Here is a 23,280-nt window from a genome sequence, read left to right on the forward strand (position 1 = left end):
GTTGTTCAGCGATGACACTTTTTTTATGCCTTATAAATGAGAAGATGAAGAAAACGCCATTATAATAAAATAAAGCGTGCGAAGAAACATCACTAAATGAAAAGAGCTAATAAGTCACCTCCTAACTGTGCTACTGTGCGTTCGCAAATCCGACTGTCAATGCTGCAGTGCTCATTAGATTGCACAAGTGTGGCTACGTTGTGGCTAATGTTCAATCGGAAACAGTGACGACCAGTGGAGTGACATACTCAGAGTGCCTAATCCCCATGGAGAAGGCTGGGGCCCGAGTTTTGTGCACTGTTACTCTTTCTGGGTTATAAGATCCAGGTCCAGGTGTCTCCATGTCTTCCGTGGGTACTCCGTGTCGCCCCAACATGGAAAAAGCAGGTGGCCTGCGTAGATAAACGCTGGGGTGTGTGCTATTATACCGACAAGGACCCGGCGTCTTGGCGAGATCTACGGACGGCCCGCCTTGGCTGAAACAAGCTGACATTGTGTAGCTGGCGCCGGCCGGCTTGTTTGGGATGTGAGAGCCCATGAGTGGAGGGAGCGTGTACTTGTTGGGAGAGGGCACGGAGTCCGTGGTGCGGTAACGCGTGCGGCGGCCCATGGTGAAGGAAGGGGGTCGGCGCTGGAGATTGCAGGTCGAAGCTTTTTCTGGGCTATAGGTCCCCGGTCCAGGGGTGTGGAAGGGTTCCTCTACAGGGGGAAAGATTTAAAAAAAATATATATGGTCAAGTCCGGCTGGGTAATGAATTGAGATTTAATCGTGATTTCCATATTGGCTTCTGCCAATTAAAAAACATGATAATCAAAGAAAAATGATGAAAATACTAAGCAAAGCTCTGTATAGGCAAGTTCCCAATGTGAATGTACCCTGAATGCACCACTTGCATGACAAACGTCTCAATTTATATGATTCTGCCATCCGTGGGCCTGTTTTAAAACTGTCACACCAGTTGGAGTTCATTGTGAAACGAAACACAAAACAACAAGATTTACACACATTGAATATTCAAATACAAGACATACATAAGTTGAAAAATATCGTCAGGGCCAATGCTGAGGTCAGTGTAAAATCCTATTGACATGCTAACGGAATATTAGCATCCAAGTCCGGGGCGATATTCCTTCAAACAACCAATATTCAGGCACAAAAGCTGTAGGAACATTATGTTAATAGAGCTCAATCGCAACTATCTTCTTCTTCTCTCATCCAATGTGTTTATGTCATGCGTGCATGTCGCCACAGTGCCTCTAAGAGGCCAATCCGTGCACAGCAGGAACAGATACTTTGTTTTGTATTGCTGTAATTTTAATATCTACTAATTCTGCTTTGTTACTCATTTTAATATTTCTTCAATAACCAATATTCAGGCACAAACACTTTGGGCACATTATATTAATAGAGACCAATCTTCGTCTTCCCCTCTTTTCCAATGTGTACGGCATGCATGCATGCATGTCACCACACTGCACCTAAGAGGCCAATTTGCATACAGCAGGAACAGACACTATTGTTTTTTTTTTTTTTTGCTGTAATTTAAATACTGGATATTCTAATTCTACTTCTGTTATTAATTTGTTTTCTGGTCATTTTTTAAATGTATATTTGAAGTTGAGTTTATAAGGATTCCAGGGATTTTTATTGCGGTACTAACATACATTTCCACATGGTAAACATCTTTATTTATATAGCGCTCACTCTGCACATAAATTGTGAGCTTACCAAAAACAAAAAAACTGCTGTAGAAATATAACAAGTTAATAATAAATAAGTTGTGTCCCAAAAGTCACGACGCACTACCTTTTTTCCATTTCGTTTTGCGTTTCTGCAGATAGGGACAGAAAATTGGCAAGCAATTTTGCGTCACTGCTCCATTGACAAAGGGCGAGCCGCGGGCAAGGAAAAGATATGCAAAGATAGACATGCAAAGTCGAAGCTGGCAAATTTTGATGGCCTCAGAGCTGTCAGCACACCTCGAACGAAATAGAGAGAAGGTATCGTAACTTTCGAGCCACCTTGGATTATTATTATTATTTTTTTAACTTTAAAACTAGTCAACCATTTACAACTATTTCAAAGTGAAATATACTGTATATATCAACCATTAACTAGATTTAGTACCTTTTTTGTCTTTTATGATTACATTACACAAAAAAACAAAGGCTGTGAAATGATGCGGGGTGCTTTGAATGCGAAAATTGTGCCATCTGGTGGACAAAATAGTGAATTGGAACACGGACATGAAAGACACAAGCATAAAATAATGTCAATCTTAACGTTAAGGATTGCATTGTTTTTTAAATAATTTGTTTAAAATTGACTTGAAAAAAAAAGATACATTTAGAATGTTAAAGATCATCACATACTTTTTACTTTAGTTCTGCCCAACATGGAGTATGCAGGTGTGCCGTCTCTCCCGAAGTGAGTCATCTTCGCATCGATGTGGTACTGAGGTCCCGGACTGCAGTCAACACAATACACTGCACACAAAAACGAAACATTAAACACAAGACTCTACTTGAAAAAGAATCCTTTAGACGTTAATGTACGTTGATGTGTTGCAGTTCACTTAGATTGAGCCCCATGTTTGCACGATGCAGTTCACATTCCAAACTACAGTACATAACCACAATACACAATATGAGTTTTTCATGACTGTCGGTGTAGTTTTTACCCTGCATGATTAGAGGATTTTGTTTTGGATTTCATTCAACATTGGATACTAAGCATTATAATTGTTATTTGAAATGAGATAGAAGGTAGGCTTACTCTTGTCACTCATCCTGCCGTGGAAGGAGTATGCGGGGCTTGTTTGCTTCGTCAAGTCGTGGCCAATAAAGCCAATGGTAGGGGGTAGCCCGTATTGCCCTGGGCCGGGTCCTGTGTAGACACAGTGGAGCAAATTGAAACAGATCATTATTTTATATTATTATATTAAAAATGTGAATCATGCCCCTTTGTTCAGCTATCTATGCCAGCAACGTATAATGCCAGACAGGACTCTTCCATCAGACGGCAGAAAGAAACAGATGGAATTGTGTATGCACCATATTTAATGCACAATCAAAGAAAGATGTATGTAACTAAGATAAAAATGGACTAAGTACTTTTTAATACATATATTGCAGTCCTTTTAACTCATCAAAAACATGAATTGAAAATGGTTGAACTCACCTTTCTCTCTGCCTGCAATAGCCGGGTACCGTTTCTCCATCGCTCTCTTTAAAAATGACGCCCCTCAAAAATATGGTTTGTCACCATGAATGCTTTCCAAAAGGTCAGCACTGAAGAAGACCCCCGTTGCTCGTCAGTTTACGCAGGTGAGGAGCCCCTCCTTCCATCTCCTACCTGCCGTTGCAACATTATCTCTCTCGCTCTTTCTCTTCACCAGGCAAACCACAAAGCTCCCTCCCGCCTTTCCACTTTCCACTCATGTAATATCACTCATCAGCCATGCGTGTGGTCACCACGGAGACCGCTCGGGGCTTATCTCTCAGCCCCCTGCAGTGAATGGATACGCCGCATTCCAAAAGGAAGAGGCATGACATGGATGATAATGTCAAGCCCCAAAAGGCCAGATCTGACCCTGCGTGATGCTTGTCACAACATTTCCTAGCATTCTATTTAAAAGTCAAGAGTTCTCCATGACAGCTGAGCAATTAATCAATGCAGTACCATGCAATTTTCAAATACATAAATACTACCAACTCTAACTGAAGTACATAAAATGCCGTTTCTTTTATTCATAGTTCACTTGCCATTATTTTTACATCAGCTTAACCTAACCTAAAACAAAAATATTTATGTATAATAAATGTGCTAATTGTTTGTGTAGTTTGTAATACAGATTAATGCATCACTTTTGTGTTTGTTAAAAAAAAAAAAAAGCGTGTGCCAAATCGTGACCTTCGAACGAAGGTCAGTACCGAACCAGATTTTTTTTGGGCATAATATTTACAGCCCGTCTAGTTTGTGCGCTTTAGCTTAATTCAACTAGCAACCTTTTGGTATGTCATATAAATATGGAAATGGTGTCATGAAAATATTCTGCGTCTGTGCCCTCCAGTGACCCTCGCCATTTTGCAGATTTGATGGGCATAATATTTACAGCCCGTCTAGTTTGTGCGCTTTATCTTAATTCAACTAGCAACCTTTTGGTATGTCATATAAATATGGAAATGGTGTCATGAAAATATTCTGCTTCTGTGCCCTCCAGTGACCCTCGCCATTTTGCAGATTTGATGGCCACCGTAACCGAGAGGCTTGACAAGTGACATACGAAGAAAACAAGCATTAATCTTTAACAGGCTGCCGGCCACTTCAGAGTTGGGAACCCGAAACGCTTGTTTGCAGTGTATAAGTGATGTAAACGTATGCACATGTTGAGAAAAAAAAGTGGAAATAAGATGGCTCTCAAGCAGGAATGGAAAGCACAGTAGGCTCAAGCAGAGAGGAAATGGTCTGCATGCTGCAGACCACTCAAAGGAAATAGAAATGCGTCCGGTGTCCAAGTAGTCTGTCACTACACTAGGTCACAATTACAGTAAATATTTGAATTTAAAAACACTTGTTAATCATAAATATAAAACAACCACTACATTGACTACGTGTTCTGACACCGCGTACCGTTATTGAAAGACCCTTGCACGTTCATCAAGGAATACAGTCATCAAAATACCGTTTCCTGTTTGTTTTAAGGATTCACTAGGTGGTGCTAAGGATTATGAACAGATTCCAACCTGCACAAACATCCCACCAAAGAAGAAGAAAGCATGACCTCATTGACAGTAGACAATTCCGATTGGCTTTCAATTGGCTGTACTTGGAGCGTCATGTCGCCTCGACCAATCGGACGAATGCGCGGACGCGAACGTTACTTTTTGAACCTGATATATATATAAATATTGCGTTCACGAACCCAACCTTCCAGTCTGCAGCAATTGAAACTTGGTTACCAACACTTGTCGCTATTTTGTCAACGAACGACTTGACCTATTTGTTGGTCGGCGGCTAAAACATTTGTATTTACTCCTTCCCTATTTTTTTCTCTTCATTCCGCCTTACCTGCTGCGTTAAAATGTCGAAGAAGGATATTTACTACTCTGACAAATACAACGACGACGCCTTCGAGTACAGGTAAACGGGCAACTATATCACAAGCATTGCATAAGTTGTTTAACTTTTATACATTACTTAATCGTTGTTAGTTATACAACAATGCGTTTACACCAACTGCCATTGAAATGAATGTCGATTTTGTTAGCAATGTCGTCGTTTGAATGTGAGCTAACGCTTTAGAACCGTCCAAACGTGAAATGGTCTTTTTGTGTGTGTGTGTGTGTTCCGTTAGGCATGTGATGTTACCGAAGCAGCTGTCCAAACTGGTGCCCGCTTCGCACCTCATGTCCGAAGAGGAGTGGCGGGGCCTCGGCGTGCAGCAGAGCCAAGGATGGATACATTACATGATCCACAAACCAGGCGAGTCATCCGCAAGAGCACACGCCCACCATTTTGTCTGTTCAAGACCTTAACTGACGTTCCCGAGGCACTTGGTGTCGTTCGTATTTTTGTGTTTCTCTCGAGCAATATTTGGTAGTGATGTCCAAATGACGCTTTCCATTCAGTTGGTTCACAAAACAGGGCGATTTCTCAAAGCTTCATGATTAGCGAATAGTGTGGATTGACTGTACAGTAAACAGATTGACGCATCTCTGTTTTTAAACTCTGCGATAGTCTCCAAAATCCTGATTGTGAAAGCCTTAATTACATGTAAACATGCGGACTGCACTTCTTAAGCACCGAATATGTATCATTGCGACGTCTATTTCAATGCAATTAATTTGTCAGCCTTAATACAGGCATAATGTGTGAGATTTTATTTGGGTTTTTGGGGGGGGGCACTGAGCATACATGGGAAATCATTTCTTCATAAATTACTAGTGACATAGTTTGTCTATCACTTTGAAAAATACTTCCAAGCTTTATCACAATTTGTTCCATTACTTATTTTGGGGTCATATTTCAGGATTATCGTTTTTATGCATGCAGATGTTCGTCTCACCATGGCACTTAATCCACCTCCTGATAGTGATACCACAACTATTTTGTCACAATTATACTCGGAACCAGATACTATACAAAAACACAAGATAACAGCATGCAACTGTGCCGCGTACATCATCAGGAGCAGTTCCGAAACAATATTGGTCTATTAACACAAAAAGATGAACAAAATATAAATAAGTCATAATCATCAGGGATGCTGATTATTAAGTCTTACATGTGTACAGATGCCTTTTGCAAGTCAACGATGTTTACGTTTGGCTTTGATCAACCGATCAGAGGATGGAACGATGCCGATGTCATCAAAGGCCAATCCTGACCATGTCAGGGTCAATTTGAAATCTGATGAGTCCCATTGCTAATGTACACTAGTTGAGGTTACATCAGCCAGCACGACTGATTTCAAAGAGCTTGGGCAGATTAGATTGGCATGGCGACACAGAGGTTGAAATCTGATTGGACAAAAAAAAAATCTAACATGTTGTCGGTTACAAATGAGTGGTGATTATTTAAAGGACTCCAGGCGTAGAAATGTATAGTTAATTAGTTTGTCCTTTCCTCCACAGAGCCTCACATCCTACTGTTCCGAAGACCGCTCTCCAAGCACTGATGTGTTACGTCGCTGATCTGCCATTTTGTGTTTTCTCTACATTTGTAGTTCAATGTCCACTTTGATTCCATCGTATTTATACAAAGAGAACAAACCCCGGCCTGGTTCAATTGTCCTCTTTCAAATTTCATCCCTTTGAAGTGAAAAGACCCGATTAGCCAAGTGAAGCCTAGGTTGTATGTTTGAATACCTTTTTTTTTACTGATGGTTTATATACCACGTTGTGGTACTTTTTTATGCTTTATTTGTTAAGTACTTTCATTGTATTCCAGATTGTAAATATTTTCTCGTCATTGTTCTTCACCATCCCCCAAATGTTTGCAATTTGTTGTTGAAGAAATTAAAATGTTGTGAATGAAAACATGCCTCATTATTACTTGGTTTATTTTGACTTTAGCGGGCTAGGGGATGGACAGTTTAAGCATCACTCCCAAGTCCAGATGGCAACAGTTCACTTTAACAGAGTTCGGTTACGACAGCTGGTGCTGTTCAAAACACATGACTAATTATTTGTTGCCATGGAGGCCTCTAAACAAGTTGAGTTTTTTTTTAACCAAAAATTTAAAAAGCTGATTAAAATATAGCATCATTAGAATCTGTATACTGTTTAAAAAAGCAGGCCAAAATTTCACACCTAACTACATTGTGAGAAAACATGACTTTTTTGGGGTACAATAAGTGTTGATGAAAAAGTCTACACACCCCTGTTCAAATGCATGGTTTTTGAATTAAGAATTTTCCAAACCTTTTCCACCATTGTTACCCAGGATGTTTAAAAAAATGTAGGAGGGTGCACACACTCATGACTAGAATATAAGAGTTGAACAGATGGACTTTTTTTTCGCCATTAACAAGAGGCACTTCAAATGGTGCCTCTTGTTAATGCCGTATATGCCAGCTCCTGTTTTATTTTCATTGAAACGTTTTGGAATGATTGATCTTGGTGTCATTTTATCACAAAATGTGGGTGTGTAAACTTTTTATGTTCACTCTATACAGCAATTGTAAGAATATTTGTGGGTTATTCACAAATTCACCTAATTGTCTTTTTCTTTTCCTGTGCAACCTACAGTACCCGGCTGGCTCTTACCCAATTTTTCATGTTCTTTCTGCAATGCCACAAGATGCCACAAGAGGACACTAAATCCACACGATTACGGCAACCTTTGTAACTCGGGGAATGAACGACTGTAAATTTAGTCTGGGTTGTCATAGTTGTAAATTTTCACCACATTAACAGTCTGCCTCAAAACAAATGAACACAAATTTGGCTAACTGATGCTCATCAAGAGGTTCAGGGACCAGTCTGACCTAAAATACATTTCGTAGGCCTTAGGGAAGACAATTACCTCGAGCTGTGATTCTTGCTGCTGGGCCCCAGGTTTTCCAAGGACATCTCCATGGATCGAATCGAGCAGTCGTGTTCAGGAGCTGGGGGGCGTGAGGCCACAGAGTCACTCACACTCTCTCTCATAGACAGACACACATAAAGCAGAACATTATTGTCAGTGCGTCCAGCCGGCCGACTAGAACTGCCCCCCCCCCCCCTCCCTTTTTGCAGTAATGTAACACATATACGAGCACAAAAAAACCCAAAACAAGTGGGAACGAGTCCTGGCAAGCCTTTTCAAAGCGAATTTGCAGTCTTGCGTGAAGGCAAAAAAAAATGAGTGACAGCATTTCGTCATCTCGGCTTGACGGAAATCACCTAATCACAGGATTGAAGACTGACGCTGGTGTCAACTCGAGTGCGGCACACCTGGGAAAGTCGCAGCCCACACCTGCCGTCCAGGAGCAAGCCCCATTGATCTTGTCGTACACACACAGCTGGATATCCAACCTCACTTCATGAGACACACACACACACACACACACACACGTACAGCTCCAAACAACTTGGTTAGCGACAAAATTGGGATTTGATGTAAATATGAATTACAGTGGGTTTCAAAAGTCTACACCCCCGTTCAAATGGCAGGTTTTGTGAGAGACACACACACACACACACACACAATGTTATTGGTGCCAATGCACCAAACAGCAGCTCAAAGTACCCACCCTTTTGGGAGTCCTTGGAGGATGTGCTGGAGCGCGCCCCCGCTGGGGACTCCCTCGTTTTGCTGGGGGAGACTTAAATGTTCTGATTGGCAATGACAGTGAGACCCGGAAGGGCGTGATTGGGAGGAACACCCCCCCGCCCCCCCCCCCCCCCCGATCAGAAATTTAGTGCTGTTTAGTTGTTGGGGTTCTGTGGTCATGACGGATTGTCCATAACGAACACCATGTTCAAACATAAGGGGCGTCCATTTATGGACTTGGCACGAGGACATCCTTGGCCGCCGTGGGATCATTGACTTTGTAGTCGTATCATCGGATTTGAGGCCGCATGTTTTGGACACTCGGGGTGAAGAGAGGGGCAGAGCATTCACGGGTCGGGATGTTGAGGGGCTGTCTTGGTTGACACGCCGGAGAGACTTTGTTTCCGGGGTGTCCTGGGAACGTCTTGGGTTCCCCCGGGAAGAGCTGGAAAAAATTGGCTTGGGAGAAGGAAGTCTGCACTTCCCTGCTAAAGCGGCTGCCCCCACGGGGGAGCATGGACGGATGGTTTTTACCCACCCTGAAATATAAATTTAAAATGCAATAAAAAAAAACATTCAAGTATTTTATCTTTATTAAATAGTTTTAATACATCACAAGGAATATTTGATCATTATTCTTGACCCCCGAAAATGTCAATACCGGTATGTAATTTTTACAGCAGTATTTGGGGAGCGTGACATTTCATCGAAACGACAAATTATTATTATTGTTTTTTTTTAAGGTTACAATAATGTACCCAACCAGGCATACAAAGACAAAATATAAGATGAGCTATGAAATCAACGAGGGGAAATGACATCAATGTATACACTTTTTTAAAAAAAGTTTCTTTATTTAAAAATCTGAGTGTTTGATATAAGCGTCATCTAATTTGGAACATTTACAGCAATTGCGGGAAAAAAAAAATTCTCAATTTGTTTCTTTGATTGCTTCATAGATGAAAATGTAACCTAAACAAAATAGCTTATGAACTGTACAATCAAATCTCTAGGCGGGTGGAAAGCAGGGGAAGTTATCTCGGAGTGTCCTGGTGCGAGTCCGTTTGAGAAAACTAAAACAAACACCGCGCATGGGGTCGAGTCCACCAGGGACTCGTGGTTGCCTATCAGTCCACCTTTGTCCTGACGGAATTTGAATCTCTTTGCTGTGCGGCTTTGTTTCAGCTTATGTACTGTATCTGCAAAGCAGGGGTTTTCCCAAACTGAGTCCAATGTTTATTTTTGACACACTATTTCCCAGATTTTTTCCAATCCATTAATTTTTTAAAAATTGTATTAATTTCATGTATTCTGTATTATTTAAAATTTGTTTCAGATGTGCTGCAGTAACTTTGGGAGACCCGATTGTCAAGCACGACTTGTTTTTCAGCAAACATTCCAATGAATGTATTAAAGTATGGCATATTATGTTTTTTTTTTTTAACAATAAACATTTGTCAGATGTCTCCATTGTTCTGACAAAATACTCAATTTTTAACATGCAGGGGCGGAGCTAGGGGGGGTTGTGAAGTGGGGAGTGGCAACTACTAGCCCAGTCTGGAAAGTGAAAAAGAGTGAGCGGCCCCAAACATAATGAAAGCATGGATTATATTTTTACATCGACAATTTAGCTTTTCAGAATCTTAACCCCGTTACTTTAAAATAATCCGTGCATCCAACAACACTTTTGACTTTGGCAAATTAGCACCTTTAGATTTCCACGCCGAGGCTACGTGCCAATTCATGAGCGGACAAACTCGGCCTGGAAGGTGTGGGGGGGGGGGGGGTATGATGTAAATTAGCCCCATTGTTACATCATAAACCCCAAAAATGTAAAACATCCCAAAATAGATTTTCCTTGGTTGTGTAATTTCATACTTAATGGGTGGGACGGCTCTCTGGAGACTATTTGGATACAAACAATTAACAATTTAGCATTCCATAATATGTCCCCTCTTTAAAATGGCTATAAATTATTTCCAAAAAAACTGCACATTGAAGTGACTGGACCATAACATCATTTATGTATGGGCAATTACAAAAAGTAATAATGATATGAGCGCTAGCTACAAATAAATACCACAGATAAAAATATAACACCATATCTTAAAGTTGGTTGTAATTACAAAAAAAGCAAATATTTGATTTTTTTTGTTGTTGTTGTCGTCGTCGTACGAGTGATTATAAAGGCAGTACGGTGAATAAAACAAAGAGCTGATGTTGATCCGAGGAAGAGGAGAGCGAACAGACACGTACTGTATATACACACACGCAGACATCCACTCACGGACGAGCTCATGTTGCTTCTCTCTTCACTTCCCATTCGCTCGCGTATTCACAAATAATGTACAAACTGGACGTTGGGTATGGCTTCACACCGGCATTTCTGCGGAGGACAGATGATAAGGACAGTGAGCCTAAAAAAGAATAAGGCAGTCATTCCCAACCACTGCTGTGAAAACATTCGGGGTGCCGCAGGAAATGAGCCAATTTCACATCATTGATCCGAAGCAATTACATTGTCTTCCACTAGGTGGCAGAAATTACAATTGAACTGCGTCGCGACCTTTAAGAGTCTAGTTTTGTGTTCCACGAAACAGGCCTACATTTCAGATTTCCAGAGTTGTAAGTAAACTGAGAGGATAGGAGTAGTTGGAATCAATGACCAAATTTTCCGCACTACACGACGCACCGAAAAGCATGACAATTTCTCAAAATCTTTATCATCCGATGTGCCTTATACAGGGTCAGGCAAAACGATCGGACACATTTGTAGATTAAATAAAATGGCAAATAAAGTAAAGAAGCAAAAAAGTGTTTTTAATTTCAAAAAGTACACATATTTCAAAAAGTACACACACACTTTTTTTGTATCAGGGGTCCGTACTTCTTCGAAGCAGATAACGTTGCAGTGACTGTGAAAACTCTGATCGATACTGTGAGATGCTAGAGACTTTTCTCAGACCAAAAATGAATATATTATAGACAACTTTCATGAACACCTTCAACAGTGTGTGGACAATAATGGATCCCATTTGACTGATTTAATTTTTAAAACATAATGAAACAGAACGGCATTATATGTACTTTTCAAAAATAAAAGCACTTTTTTGTTTCTTTACTTTATTTGCCTTTTATAGAGATTAAGCCGTATTGCATTGTATTGTATTGTCTTCCCTTGAGCATACCTCCATCTAGTGGATGCATAACGCAACCGCAACTACTATTATAGCTTCTATTCATTCTATGCACCTTATGATGCGGTGCGCCCTACATCTGAAAACAGTTTTAAAATTGGTAATTCATTGAAGCTGCACCTTATCCTCCAATGCGCCTTATAGTGCGGAAAATACGGTAACATTGATGCACAAAATATTGTATTCTTTACATTCTATTTCATTATTCCATTACTCTGTTAACCAGTACAACGGCTCATTAGCATTTCAATTCAGTTCAACGGACAAAGAGGAGTTGACATCCAAGTGTTCATGTTATGGACTGAACATGTATCTGAAGGTACCACTCTAACTTTTGTGACATTTTGGTTTGGTTGTGCGCCATTGTATTTTTTCCTCCTAGAAAATGGTCGACTTTGCTCAATAAAGGTCGGTAAACGCCGGAATAAGGGTCACAAGTGAGTACGGAGAGCACGGTACCATCGTTCCGGACTGTTCCTTGTGTTCGCTGTGGGCATTTGGGCGTCGGAGGGCAGGAGGATCTTCTGTGGCGCGTCCGGGTCGGCTCGGGGGACGTCGAAACTGGGATCCCGCGCCTCGCCATCTGCCAGGAAAGGCTCCGAGTCTGCGTCGTAATCGTAAGAGTAGTAGGCGACATCGGCCATCGAGCCCTGATCCTCCTCACCTGGACAAACAAAATTGAACACCCACATGCAACCAGAAGTGAAATGTCGCAAAATCACTCTCACTCTTTCCACACACACACACACTGCATGCTGATGCAAATAACTAGTCCAGGAATTCGCTGTTGGGCGATTTTGTCCCATGTTTAATTTCTACTAAGAAACAAGTTTGAGAATCATTATTTTACTGTAAACAATCTATATATGTGTTTATGAGACTGTGAGACAGCATTCTTGCGTAGTGTGTAGAGTTTGTGCTCTGAAGACCTTTGACTTGAGCGCAGTGACCTGAAGCCAACAAGTCGCCGCATGTTGCCTCACACTTACACGTGTACAAGTTGCACATTGCAAATATTCACCTCGTCATCTGCACACACATCTGCAGTGTGTCACATCCAATGAAAGGTGGGTTTTTTTTGTTTTTTGCCTCACGTGCCAAAATTAACATCAGCCCGCCAGGAATGCTCTGGAAGTCTCCGGCAGGTGCAAATGTAAAAATCGAGTTCTCGTCCTCCTCATCAGATTGTGGACATGACGTGACGGCAGGAGAATGTACAGCATGCATGCGCAGACGACCTCCATATCAATTTTCCTCGTGAAATGCCATCATCCCTCTTTCTTGCATCTCTGTTTGAAAATCCCATGATACTCTTTTGAAATGAGTAGGAAGTGGTGTGCAGCCTTAAGCAGCAACGGCAGGACTGAGTCTATCTGTCTGGGTCATCCCATGCGCCCCCCCCCCCCCCCCCCAAAAAAAATCAATGGGAGCAGGGTGGTGGGGAGCCAAAGCCCACCAGATTTTAATTAGTTTGATTGATATATAGATACACTGTACATATATGAGAGTGTGTATGTTTGTTGAGATTACCTGTGTGGAGAGGCACTGAGGGGTGCTCAGTCTCCTGGCTCGCTATTGGCTGCTTGTCCTCTACCTTGGTCTCCACTTCAAGCACACATACACACAGACACAGACACACACACACACACACACACACACATTTGGTTAAAAGCATAGATTTCCTGACCGGTTGTCAAAACAACAGCGTTTCCTTGTTGCGTCATGAGCAGTAAATGGGAAGCAGAAGCTTTTTCATCCACCCCAAAACACATTGTGGCAAAATAATGAACTTCACTCGGTCCTGATGGGAGGCCTGCATTAAATTTGTTCTAAAAATAGCCCGACTGAGAGGTGGGCGGCACGATCAGAAGTCGATCCGATTGTCTATTTCTCCTCCGCAAAATTGGCAAATGAGCCTTACCGCGCATGAGCGTACACAAACAAACACCCCCCCAAAAAAAAGTTCATGTTGGTGGCGAATGAACTTCTTTCTTCCTCTTCAAAGTCGTGTTTTCCGCACTCGTGAAAGCTCCTTTTGTTGTTGAGCTGTGCGTCGGAAAAGGAATGCGACAAGGATTTCAAAGAGCTGGGACAAAAGCAGTCTGTCATTTGCACAGAGCTCTCTCTAATACAGCGCAGGGTCAGCGAGAAGAGGGGTGGGGGGGGGGCGTGTTTGCGCGTGTGTCGAGTTGGGATCTGAAAAAGGGCGCAAGCAGAAAAATCCAGTAATCAGCTCAACCTCTGAGCAGCTGTTTCCACAATTGAGATCACTGCACACACCAATGACAATTGACACACACACACACACACACACACACACACACAGAGTTAATTACATTTAGTGAGCACTACATGCACACTCATACACCTATGACAGAACATTAAAAAAAAAAGAAAAACGCAACTAGCTTAACTAGCTTAGCTTAAATCAGTCATTGACTCCATTCCAGCACCAGAATGAAGTTGTTCACCATGTTTTTATGGCGTATGTGTGTTTTTATGTTGTGTGTAGTTAGTTCGAAGCAAGTTACAGCTAGAAGTGAAAACACATTTAACTGTGACAAATACCATCAAGTGTTTGCTAGCAAATCACTGCGCAGCGTCTTAGCCTTCACAAAATCAAGAGGCAAAATAGATAGCTGTCACCTAACACTAACTACCTCCGTTCAAGTCTTTATTCACACCAACAACATTTTTTTTACCTCTCCTACAATTTTGAGATCTTTGCTTCCTTCAAAAAGTCACCGCTTCATTAGCTGCCTTTGTTCGTGCAAATGGAAGACTCCACAGAAATCAAACCGAAGCAAGATCACAGACTGGACTCTGATGTCGAGCTTTTCAACAATAATACAACCAGCCTTCGTAATGATGATATTGCTCGCTCGCCAAGAGACAAAAACTGAGCCTTTCCGGGGAATGCCAATGATTCTTCATAAACCAAAGCTTTGTGCTCCGACGGAGTCAATGTTTTCCTTGAAAATTTTGTCCGCAAACTAAAATTGTTTGTGAACCAGTTGCGAGTGGTCAGACAAGTTGTTCAATAGAGCAACCTACTCATGACATTGACTACAAGCTGAGTGTACTTTTTCTTTTGTAAGCTAGCAGTGAACAAACCTATTATAGGCCACTGACTTAAAGGGGAGGTTCAAAAAGGAAAATATTTTTTTAAAAATCACTTAATTGTCAATGTGACCTGACATTCGTAACATTCATAAAACATTCTTGTGACTCTAATTTAATTTTTAAGAGGTGTCAGACGTTAGCAGAGTGAGGCTACATTCAAATCTTGCTAGCAGTTTTAAAACTGCAAACTCTCCCTTTAAGATAAGATATCCTTTATTTGTCCCACACTGGGGAAATGTACAGTCTACAGCAGCAAGATTGGGGGTAGAAAGAAGAACTGTTAACTGTGAATAAATACTGTGAATGTTCATTGACAACATTCTTACTGTGAGGACAGTGGGACATGGGGACCTGCTTGATGCGCGTTCCATTCCGGCAGGCAAACACCTCCATCTGACATTGGTTCTGGTAGATCTGTCCATCGGACCCACAGACGGGCGCCCCGTCGTAGCCGCAGTCCCGGTGACACATGCAGCGTTCAAACTGCTCCTCGTCCAGGCAGCCAAACACGTTGTTGCACGGGTTTGCCTGCACGAAACCTGTCGAAATCTCATTGCAGAAGACTGACGGCAGCTCGCAGTGGTGGGCCTAACATGAGGGGTTGAAGTCTCACCTGTCCAATGACTGGATGAACTCTCCACCTCGTTGCAAGTAGGGCCGTCGCAAAGTTCCCGGGCAAGTGGGCTGCTCTCGCTGACGTTATAGAAGCGGGTGGCCTCGAAGGCTGTAAATCAGGGGTGTCAAACTCATTTCACATTGTGGGCCACATACGGACTCGGTAGATGTCAAGTGGGCCGGACCATTAACATTACACCATACTGTGCTATAAATAACCAAAATATCATGTCTTTCCTTTGTTTTGGTATAAAGAAGCATTGGCGGATTGATATCGTCTACTGTGTTGGGTCTGTCTCAGTGACAGACTGAGACTGCTGTTTTCTTTGATCAAAACAATGTTGTCTTCTACTCTGATCAAAACAGTGTGCCTCCTATCGGATAATCCATGAATTGCATTTGATTAAAAATATTCATTCTGTGTCTTTAATGCATTTTCTTCTACTTTTAAATGATCCTGCGGGCCAGATCGAACCTCCTTGGGGGCCGGTTCTGGCCCACGGGCCGTATGTTTGACATCTTGCTGTAAATCATTGTGTCATATTAATTTACTCACAAGCCACATCTAAGTTATGGCTACCTTCAGGCAATAAATGTTAGTTAAGAGTAAAAAAGCATGTAAAAAAAATCACTCTATATGTAAAAACTGTCAAATGAATTTCATTGCTCTGCATGCACTTGGCATACTGTATCTGCACTGACAATGAAATCCGAATTGTATTTCGTTCCATTCAGGTTTTTAAGGTCATGGTTCTTTGAGCACTCAGTGAACTAGTGCACCAATACCTCTTGTACTTTTGATACATAAAATTTCATTAACATTGTGACAGAACATTGTGAACAAAATCTTTCTTTCTGACACCGATAGTGATTTGCTGATGAGTCACACTGCCGCAGTTTTGCGTCAGCTACTGCAGAGGAGGACTTGACTTCACGGTCATTGTTTCTTCACCTTAAATACCGATAGCTGGTATCGGCAGCCTCCACTAAGAACAGATGCCAAAAAATAAGGCCGGTATCAGATCGATACCGATACTTGGTATCAGTACTCGCCCATCCCTAGTTCACTCTTTGTATTGCGAGCAAACAAATTCCAAACAAAATGCGTATCTTTTGCGTAAACACAGAAAGACTGAATGACTTTGAAAACAAAACGACAAAAGTTGCATTTGATTATTACCATTCCGATGCTCGACAACTGTTTTTGTCTATAAAACAAGGAAAAATGGTGGCAAGCTTTCGTGAGCCACCAAGTGACGTGGAAGGCTGGATGTGGCCTGCGGACCTCACGGTAGACACAGGGGCTTCAAATCAACAAGGTCGCAAAACAATCGCGACACACATGGCAACACGGGACTCATTTGTCTTAAAAAAAAAAAAAAAAAAAAAAGACGACCTTTCATAAATCAGGGTGACGTGAAATATGCGTCGGAGGCACACCTGGTTCGTAGTAGTCATAGATCTTAACAGGAACAGGCGCCGTCTTGCCCACAATGTATTCCCTGACAGCTCGGAAGGCCACACATGTCATGCACTGGCTGGGGATCTGAGATGCAGGCAGGCGACAAACACACACAAGCATGCACGCACACCCACACAAACTCGACAATTAGTATGACTGACAATCCAGCCGTGATTCATTTCGGTACTGCACTACGATAGCAGTACCACATTCAGTTCCAACTGCGTGTGCGCGCAGTATTGTTTTCACACTCCATAAACCGAGTTAATGTTTCTCATTGAAACGAATGGTAATACAGTTAATCCGTGCAAGCTCCAAAACTAAGTTGTACCTACATTTTCTTTTTTCTTTTTTATCCACATACGTGGTTAAAAATAAGTATAATGCAATCTAGAAATACATGAAAACACACTATTAAAAAAAAAAACACTTTTATAACGTGATAACTTTTGTTGCTCAAATTTAGGAGTGGAAAAAGTGCTATTTTGGCATACCGATCCAGGGAACTTTTCTGTTCAATGTTCTGTAAGCACTTTGTTACAGCTTCAGCTGTTGTGAAAGTGCTCAATAAATAAAGATGTATTGTATAAAAAATATAAATATCATAAAATTGGCGGTTACATTGTCATTTACAAAAGATTAATTAACAACAATTTTTTCCATCATTTTTATAATTTCCCCTTTTCTTAAGAGCCTTCTGACGGTTTTGCGCTTTATTTTATTGTTTGGCAAAAGTCTAACATGTCGACAGGCGAGCTACTTCCTACTAGTCTAGTATGAGTTATTAATGTACAGATGCCACACCGATCCTCTTATTGCTTGATGTAAATATGCATTTGAAAAACATATTTGATCTTATTATTCTTGTGTGTTTATTCCTTATGGATGGAAACCCACCTCATCGAAGTAGAACAACACATTCCTGCCGTTGAGCTCGTACCTCTTCAAACCCACACGCTTGTCCATCAGCAGCTGTTGAGGGATACACAAAGGAGCAGCCCTCAGCAACTGTACTCAAGTATTGTATTCAGGCTTTACGGTGGCGACCGCTTGATCCTCAAATGGATTCATTTACAAAGTTTCCTACAGCAGACGGCATTTTGAAATATTAACATTTGCATCCTGGATGGTTCCACTGCACTAACAAGGATAGGAAAAGTCAGCACTGGACAGCTCCCGCTCAAACGTAATAAACACTGGATTAAATTATCCAACCCGATCCAACATGTGAGGGAAATAATGTTTTGAACCAAGCATGCATTGCCACTTATTCGGAGAAACGTTTGAGGAAGAGTTAGAACAGGCGCGAATGAATGCTTTAACAAGTGTGTTTTTTTTTTTTTTTTTTTTTTAACTCATTCAGTACCAACCAATTCTGGGCCAAGTCTGAAAAGACGTTTAAAAACGTCTTTGGGAGTGAATGAATTAATAAGGTCAAGTATGTTTTATGTGGCATAGGTAAAGCCAGTGAAAATAAAACGTACCCAGCCAAGTACTCCATATGTTTAAAATGGCATTAGAATTATGGCAGAGTACTTAAAAAAAAAAAAAATCTCCCCTCTCAGGGAGCCCCTAGAAACAAAAAGTTTGAGAATCTTTCATCTAAAGACCACGTGCAAGTAAATTCGTGTGATTTTACCCACCCTTTCAAGACTTTCAACATCTGCTCGGAAACCGGAGATCATGGGGACCTCGATGACGGCCATGTTAGAGGAGCCCGAGTGAAGCCACCTGGAGACACGGTTGAGATCAGCTGAGGGGACGGAATGGAAAGCCCGTGCATGTGCCCGGAAGTCGCGGTGGCGCTCCCACCTGGCGCAGACTTCCAAGGAGAGGTGGAAGTCCATTTTGTCCTGGTGAGCCGCGGGGTCGTCGTCGTCGATGGGCGCGCGACGCTTGCGGTTGAGCTCCGAGCGGTTGTCGGCGCGGCTGCGGGGTCGCGAGGGTGGGTGACGGGAGGATGAGGAGGAGGAGGAGGAGGGAAGAGGTGGCTGCGGATGGCGGCCCGGGAAAGGCTCCTTGAGGTCCACCTTGAGCTGGAAAGCCGGCTTTGAAACAGGGTCCGGTACGTTGTAGGAAACGTCAATCTGGGTAGAATATGGATTCAGGGTGCATGGTTATCTTTGCATTCATTGTTTAGATTTTAATGTTGCTTAAAGTCAGGATTTCAAAAATACAATTCAACACCAGGCAACACACAGTCGTACAGAGAGGAGGAATGTGTGTGTCTATACACACAGGTGAACAAAATTATTGTTTAATGAAAAAAAGTCCAGCCTTCCTGTGTGGAGTTTGCATGTTCTCCCCGGGCCTGCGTGGGTTTTCTCCGGGTACTCTAGGTTTCCTCCCACATTCCAAAAACATGTATGGCAGGCTGACTGAACACTCAAAATTGTCCCTAGGTGTGAGTGTGAGCGCGGATTGTTGTTCGTCTCTGCGTGCCCTACAATTGGCTAGCAACCGGTTCAGGGTGTCCCCTGCCTCCTGCCCGAAGGCGGCTGGGATAGGCTCCAGCACCCCCCCCCCCCCCCCCCCCCCGCTACCCTTGTGAGGATAAAGCGGTTCAGAAAATGGATGGATGGATGAAATGAAAGAAAACCCAACAGGGCTCACAGAAATAACCGGAATCTGAGAACAGCAATAATAAATAACCAATTTTAACAAAAACATGAAACTGGCCTGGACAAATGAGATGGTACCCCTCGAAAAGATTTAAACTAATTTGACATGTTCAATAAAGGTGTGTATATTGCAAGTGTCTTCAAATTTATAATCAGTCAATCGGCCTATTTGATGGATAACAAGGAGCTGTTTGGTGACAGTCTGTATATACCACACTAAACATTGACCAGAGGAAGCAAAGAAGCGAGATGTCTCAGGATATCAGGAGCTTGGTGTGTGTGTGTGTGTGTGTGTGTGCTTGCAACGTTTCATTGACTGGCAACCCCCCCCCCCCCTTCCATTTTCATTCATTCTTTGATCATTCCTAAAAATCAGCCTGCATGGTCTTGAACATAAGCCAGTCAAAACACAGTTGTTATTCTTGGAATCTGATGCACAAACAAACTCGCTTGCATACTCACGCACACATGCACAGACGCACAGACACGCACACGCAAACGCAGACACGCGCAGCCCTTCATTTGATGGGCTGTTGTATGCATATCATTAGAAGCCAGGTGCTGCTGCCCAAAGCTGTGTGATGTTGTTTACGGCAGTTGGAAACAGAAACTACAGACGCCGGAAGAATGAATGATAGTGGGGGGGATAAGTTGCAAGGCATTTTAGGCTATAACGCGTTAACCCAGAATGAATATGTTTGACATCCTTTTAAGAGACAAAACAACCATTTAACTCATTCAATGCCAGCCATTTTCACTGGAGCAACCCCCTCAATCCCAGCGTTTTACTGGATTTTGACAGATCTTGCAAGGCCCACAGAATATTTGGTTCTAATGTTATATAAACATTCTTCAGCAATCGGCATTACAAAATGGCCAAGTTTCATGAAAATGGCGATTCCTGGGCAAAAAAGGGAGAAAAATAGCTTTTTGTAAAAGCATGCATTTCAAGCACGTGAGGCACCACTGCCACCTACTGGTCGCATTTTTACATGATTTACAATGCAAACGGCTTATTCTCATTCACAGATAGCATCAGATCTTCCTCCTCTCTATTACGCAAAAAAAAAGACTTAGACGTACAAGTACGTCCTTGGTAGACGGGGCCTAATTTTAAAAAGACGTACAAGTACGTCTTGTGGACTGAAAGAGTTAAAAACAAGCGATAAGAAGACTGGAGAGATCAGAAGAAAAAAAAAAGTATACTCGAGCACGTAAAAGAGCTTTTTGTTTGTCCCGTGTCAAGGCAGGAAGTAATCAGCATCCTGTCCTGGGGTGCGCGGGACATAAAAAGAGCAATTTCCTAAACTTTGCCACATTACTCCAATTGGATGATTCATTTGTGCGTTGAAAGGAGCAACAACAAGCTGTCGGCTGCCAACAAATTCTTCCCCGCGAGCCGATGAGGTAAGCGCGTGCCATAAGTGCAACAAGTGTGTGCGTTTGTGTGAGTCACACTGCTTACCTGCATGAGACAGCAGCCTTCTCCTTTGGCGCTGACAAAAAGGCCCGTTGGAATGCTGGGAATCTGAGCCCCCCCCCCCCAACCAAAAAAAAAAACTGTCAAAAGGAGTCAACAGTGGATATGTGAATCACTTATCATCAAGCTTTTGAGCATTTGACTTTTATCACATCATATAATACGGCAACCATCTACTGATTCGTTTGACTCATGTTGGTTCCTTTCGCAAGGTTGCAGTTGTGACTGAATAATGCCGCTTCACATTCATGATGTGGTTACCTTGGCGCTCTGGAGGAGTTTCTTGTTGTCCTTGTTGAGTTCAAAGGTCTCCTGGAAGTCCAGGTTGGTGGAGGCCAATGAGATGGTGAGGTTGATACCCCCGACGTAGGACAGGATGGCGTATTCGGACAACGCTTGCAGTGCCACACACGTATCCTGGCACACGGGTGAAGAAAGTGGGTAAAGAACTTGCTGACGGAGATGCAAAGTCATCAGATCAAATGTTAAGTATTCAGCGGTGCCTTGAGAAATGTCATTCCTTTGGGTGCTGCAACTTCGCCTGGTGGCGGCAGAATAAAGGCACACAGATATACTGTACATGGACACATCTTCTCAGTCAAAGTATTAGTTTCTCTTCGCAAAGGATAAAGAATAATTGCCTGTGGTATGGTTATCTTGTCCATCTACATGTGTTGCTGTACTGTTAGTGTTCACTGCCAAACAGATGCTATTCATTAGCCCGTCAATGGCATTTCCCATTACATGTTAACGCTAAGCTAGCAAAAAAAAAAACCCAAACAATTCTAAGTCGCCCTTGAAGGCAAAGTTATATGGTTGTATTAAATACACAATTTGTAATTGTCTTTATTTTATGTTTAGGTTGATAGTAAACTTCAACTACAAGTACCATTTAAGAGCTTCAAACGTTTTTTTTGTTGTTCATTCTGCCAAACTGCTGCTTGTTGTGAAGTCAATAAAATTGCACTCACTTGCGAGACAGAGCAAAAACAAAGTTAGTGTTATCATACGACAACATGTTTACGACAAGTTTCAAGCCTACTTGCGTGGAAGAGAAGCCACCAAGCGCGTTCCGCTGCTGGGAGAGCCATTTAACCACGGACAGGGCTGACGCCACGTCCCCAAGGAGGGTGTAGGTGAGAAGGCCGTAGGCCGTCATCTCCACCTCCGCCGACACCACTGGCAACAGAAGCTCAGCACTTAATAAGGCCTGTGTGCGTCTGCGTGGTGATTGTTAAGTGGACCGGTTCATCTACCCGACTGGGAGATTCCGTCACTAAAGCCCATGAACGTGTCTTCGTCCGTCATTGTGCTTCCAGTCAGACTCCAGTGGGTGAGTCCATCTGCACACATGTATAGTGACAGCGACGTTTTTTTTAAACGCTTTTGATCGGCTGTTTTGTCGATGTGATGACGATGAGAGTACCTTGCATAATGGCCATGTGGTTGAGGCGGCGCAGGGCGAGGGGAGCAAAGGGGCTGCGGAGCAGAGACAAGGCGTATGCGCACAGGGCAGTGGTGTAAGGGTCATCGGCCGAGTAGGTGTTGGTCTCAAGGAAGTCCTTGGCTTTGGCCACTGCCACCTTCTCCTCCTGGTCCACACGACACATGAGACTAGCATCATGTATTTGATTATGTTTATATATATATACTGTATATTAGTGAATGTGTGAATAATCATGATTAATTATGAGTTAATTTGAGTTAATTATGACCGTTGCATTTTTAATCAGATTAAATATTTTAATCGTTTGACAGCTCTAATATATATATATAGATATATCTATATCTATATATATATATATATATTCTCATTTATATGTGGGTGCGTGTCAGCTTCACTTGCGTTTCAGTGCTGAACCTTGTGTAAGCATCATTCAGCCGTGCTCGATACTATCAGCCATTAGGTGGACATAAATGTCCCACGCGCACAATCAAATCTTCAATTTGGGTGCGGCATTGGGATACACTTTCCCCCTCTTCCAGCACAAGTTGAACGCGAGCTTTCATCTTTGACAGATGTG

The 23,280-nt window shown here is 42.3% G+C and overlaps 3 protein-coding genes across 4 annotated transcripts in view; 1 reads left to right on the forward strand and 2 right to left on the reverse strand.

Moving 5' to 3' along the window:
* On the reverse strand, positions 1 to 3,016 carry cimap1d (CIMAP1 family member D). The gene is made up of 3 exons (XM_086114834.1): positions 2,777 to 3,016; positions 2,374 to 2,487; positions 1 to 699 (listed from the first exon to the last, which is right to left on the reverse strand). The coding sequence occupies exons 1-3, from the start codon at positions 2,922 to 2,924 to the stop codon at positions 212 to 214; spliced, it is 750 nt and encodes a 249-aa protein (XP_085970960.1). The 5' UTR covers positions 2,925 to 3,016; the 3' UTR covers positions 1 to 211.
* A 1,914-nt stretch (positions 3,017 to 4,930) lies between these two features.
* cks2 (CDC28 protein kinase regulatory subunit 2) lies at positions 4,931 to 7,041 on the forward strand. Its single transcript, XM_086114835.1, has 3 exons — positions 4,931 to 5,143; positions 5,358 to 5,485; positions 6,637 to 7,041. Exons 1-3 carry the CDS (start codon positions 5,085 to 5,087, stop codon positions 6,678 to 6,680), a joined length of 231 nt encoding a protein of 76 aa, XP_085970961.1. The 5' UTR covers positions 4,931 to 5,084; the 3' UTR covers positions 6,681 to 7,041.
* Positions 7,042 to 9,333: 2,292 nt separating this feature from the next.
* Positions 9,334 to 23,280, reverse strand: part of cpamd8 (C3 and PZP like alpha-2-macroglobulin domain containing 8) — a 48,962-nt gene continuing 35,015 nt past the window's right edge. Inside the window, exons 31-44 of one of the 2 annotated variants that reach the window (XM_086115772.1) lie at positions 22,683 to 22,848; positions 22,513 to 22,599; positions 22,299 to 22,435; positions 21,518 to 21,673; positions 21,242 to 21,304; positions 18,968 to 19,242; positions 18,799 to 18,886; positions 18,053 to 18,127; positions 17,134 to 17,239; positions 15,692 to 15,802; positions 15,405 to 15,617; positions 13,486 to 13,560; positions 12,415 to 12,619; positions 9,334 to 11,144 (exon numbers count right to left, since the gene is read on the reverse strand). In XM_086115772.1, coding sequence (XP_085971898.1) covers position 11,144; positions 12,415 to 12,619; positions 13,486 to 13,560; positions 15,405 to 15,617; positions 15,692 to 15,802; positions 17,134 to 17,239; positions 18,053 to 18,127; positions 18,799 to 18,886; positions 18,968 to 19,242; positions 21,242 to 21,304; positions 21,518 to 21,673; positions 22,299 to 22,435; positions 22,513 to 22,599; positions 22,683 to 22,848 — 1,758 coding nt within the window. In that variant the 3' untranslated portion in view covers positions 9,334 to 11,143. Of the gene's footprint in view, positions 11,176 to 12,414; positions 12,620 to 13,485; positions 13,561 to 15,404; positions 15,618 to 15,691; positions 15,803 to 17,133; positions 17,240 to 18,052; positions 18,128 to 18,798; positions 18,887 to 18,967; positions 19,243 to 21,241; positions 21,305 to 21,517; positions 21,674 to 22,298; positions 22,436 to 22,512; positions 22,600 to 22,682; positions 22,849 to 23,280 lie in introns of both variants that reach the window. The other variant, XM_086115773.1, reaches the window with a different exon arrangement.

This window comes from Hippocampus guttulatus, chromosome 7 (genome assembly GCF_054856545.1).
Source record: "Hippocampus guttulatus isolate MCC_2025c chromosome 7, RoL_Hgut_1.0, whole genome shotgun sequence".
NCBI classification, from domain to species: Eukaryota; Metazoa; Chordata; class Actinopteri; order Syngnathiformes; family Syngnathidae; genus Hippocampus; species Hippocampus guttulatus.

Excerpts from the sequence above, each read along its gene's own strand:
- cimap1d (XM_086114834.1), bottom strand. The coding sequence starts at position 2,924 with ATGATCTGTTTCAATTTGCTCCACTGTGTCTACACAGGACCCGGCCCA. Across the intron at positions 2,488-2,776 it reads CGGCAGGATGAGTGACAAGA|TGTATTGTGTTGACTGCAGT; the intron begins GTAAGCCTACCT and ends TTTTGTGTGCAG. Across the intron at positions 700-2,373 it reads GGGCAGAACTAAAGTAAAAA|AGGAACCCTTCCACACCCCT; the intron begins GTATGTGATGAT and ends TTCCCCCTGTAG.
- cks2 (XM_086114835.1), top strand. The coding sequence starts at position 5,085 with ATGTCGAAGAAGGATATTTACTACTCTGACAAATACAACGACGACGCC. Across the intron at positions 5,144-5,357 it reads GACGACGCCTTCGAGTACAG|GCATGTGATGTTACCGAAGC; the intron begins GTAAACGGGCAA and ends GTGTTCCGTTAG. Across the intron at positions 5,486-6,636 it reads TTACATGATCCACAAACCAG|AGCCTCACATCCTACTGTTC; the intron begins GCGAGTCATCCG and ends TTTCCTCCACAG.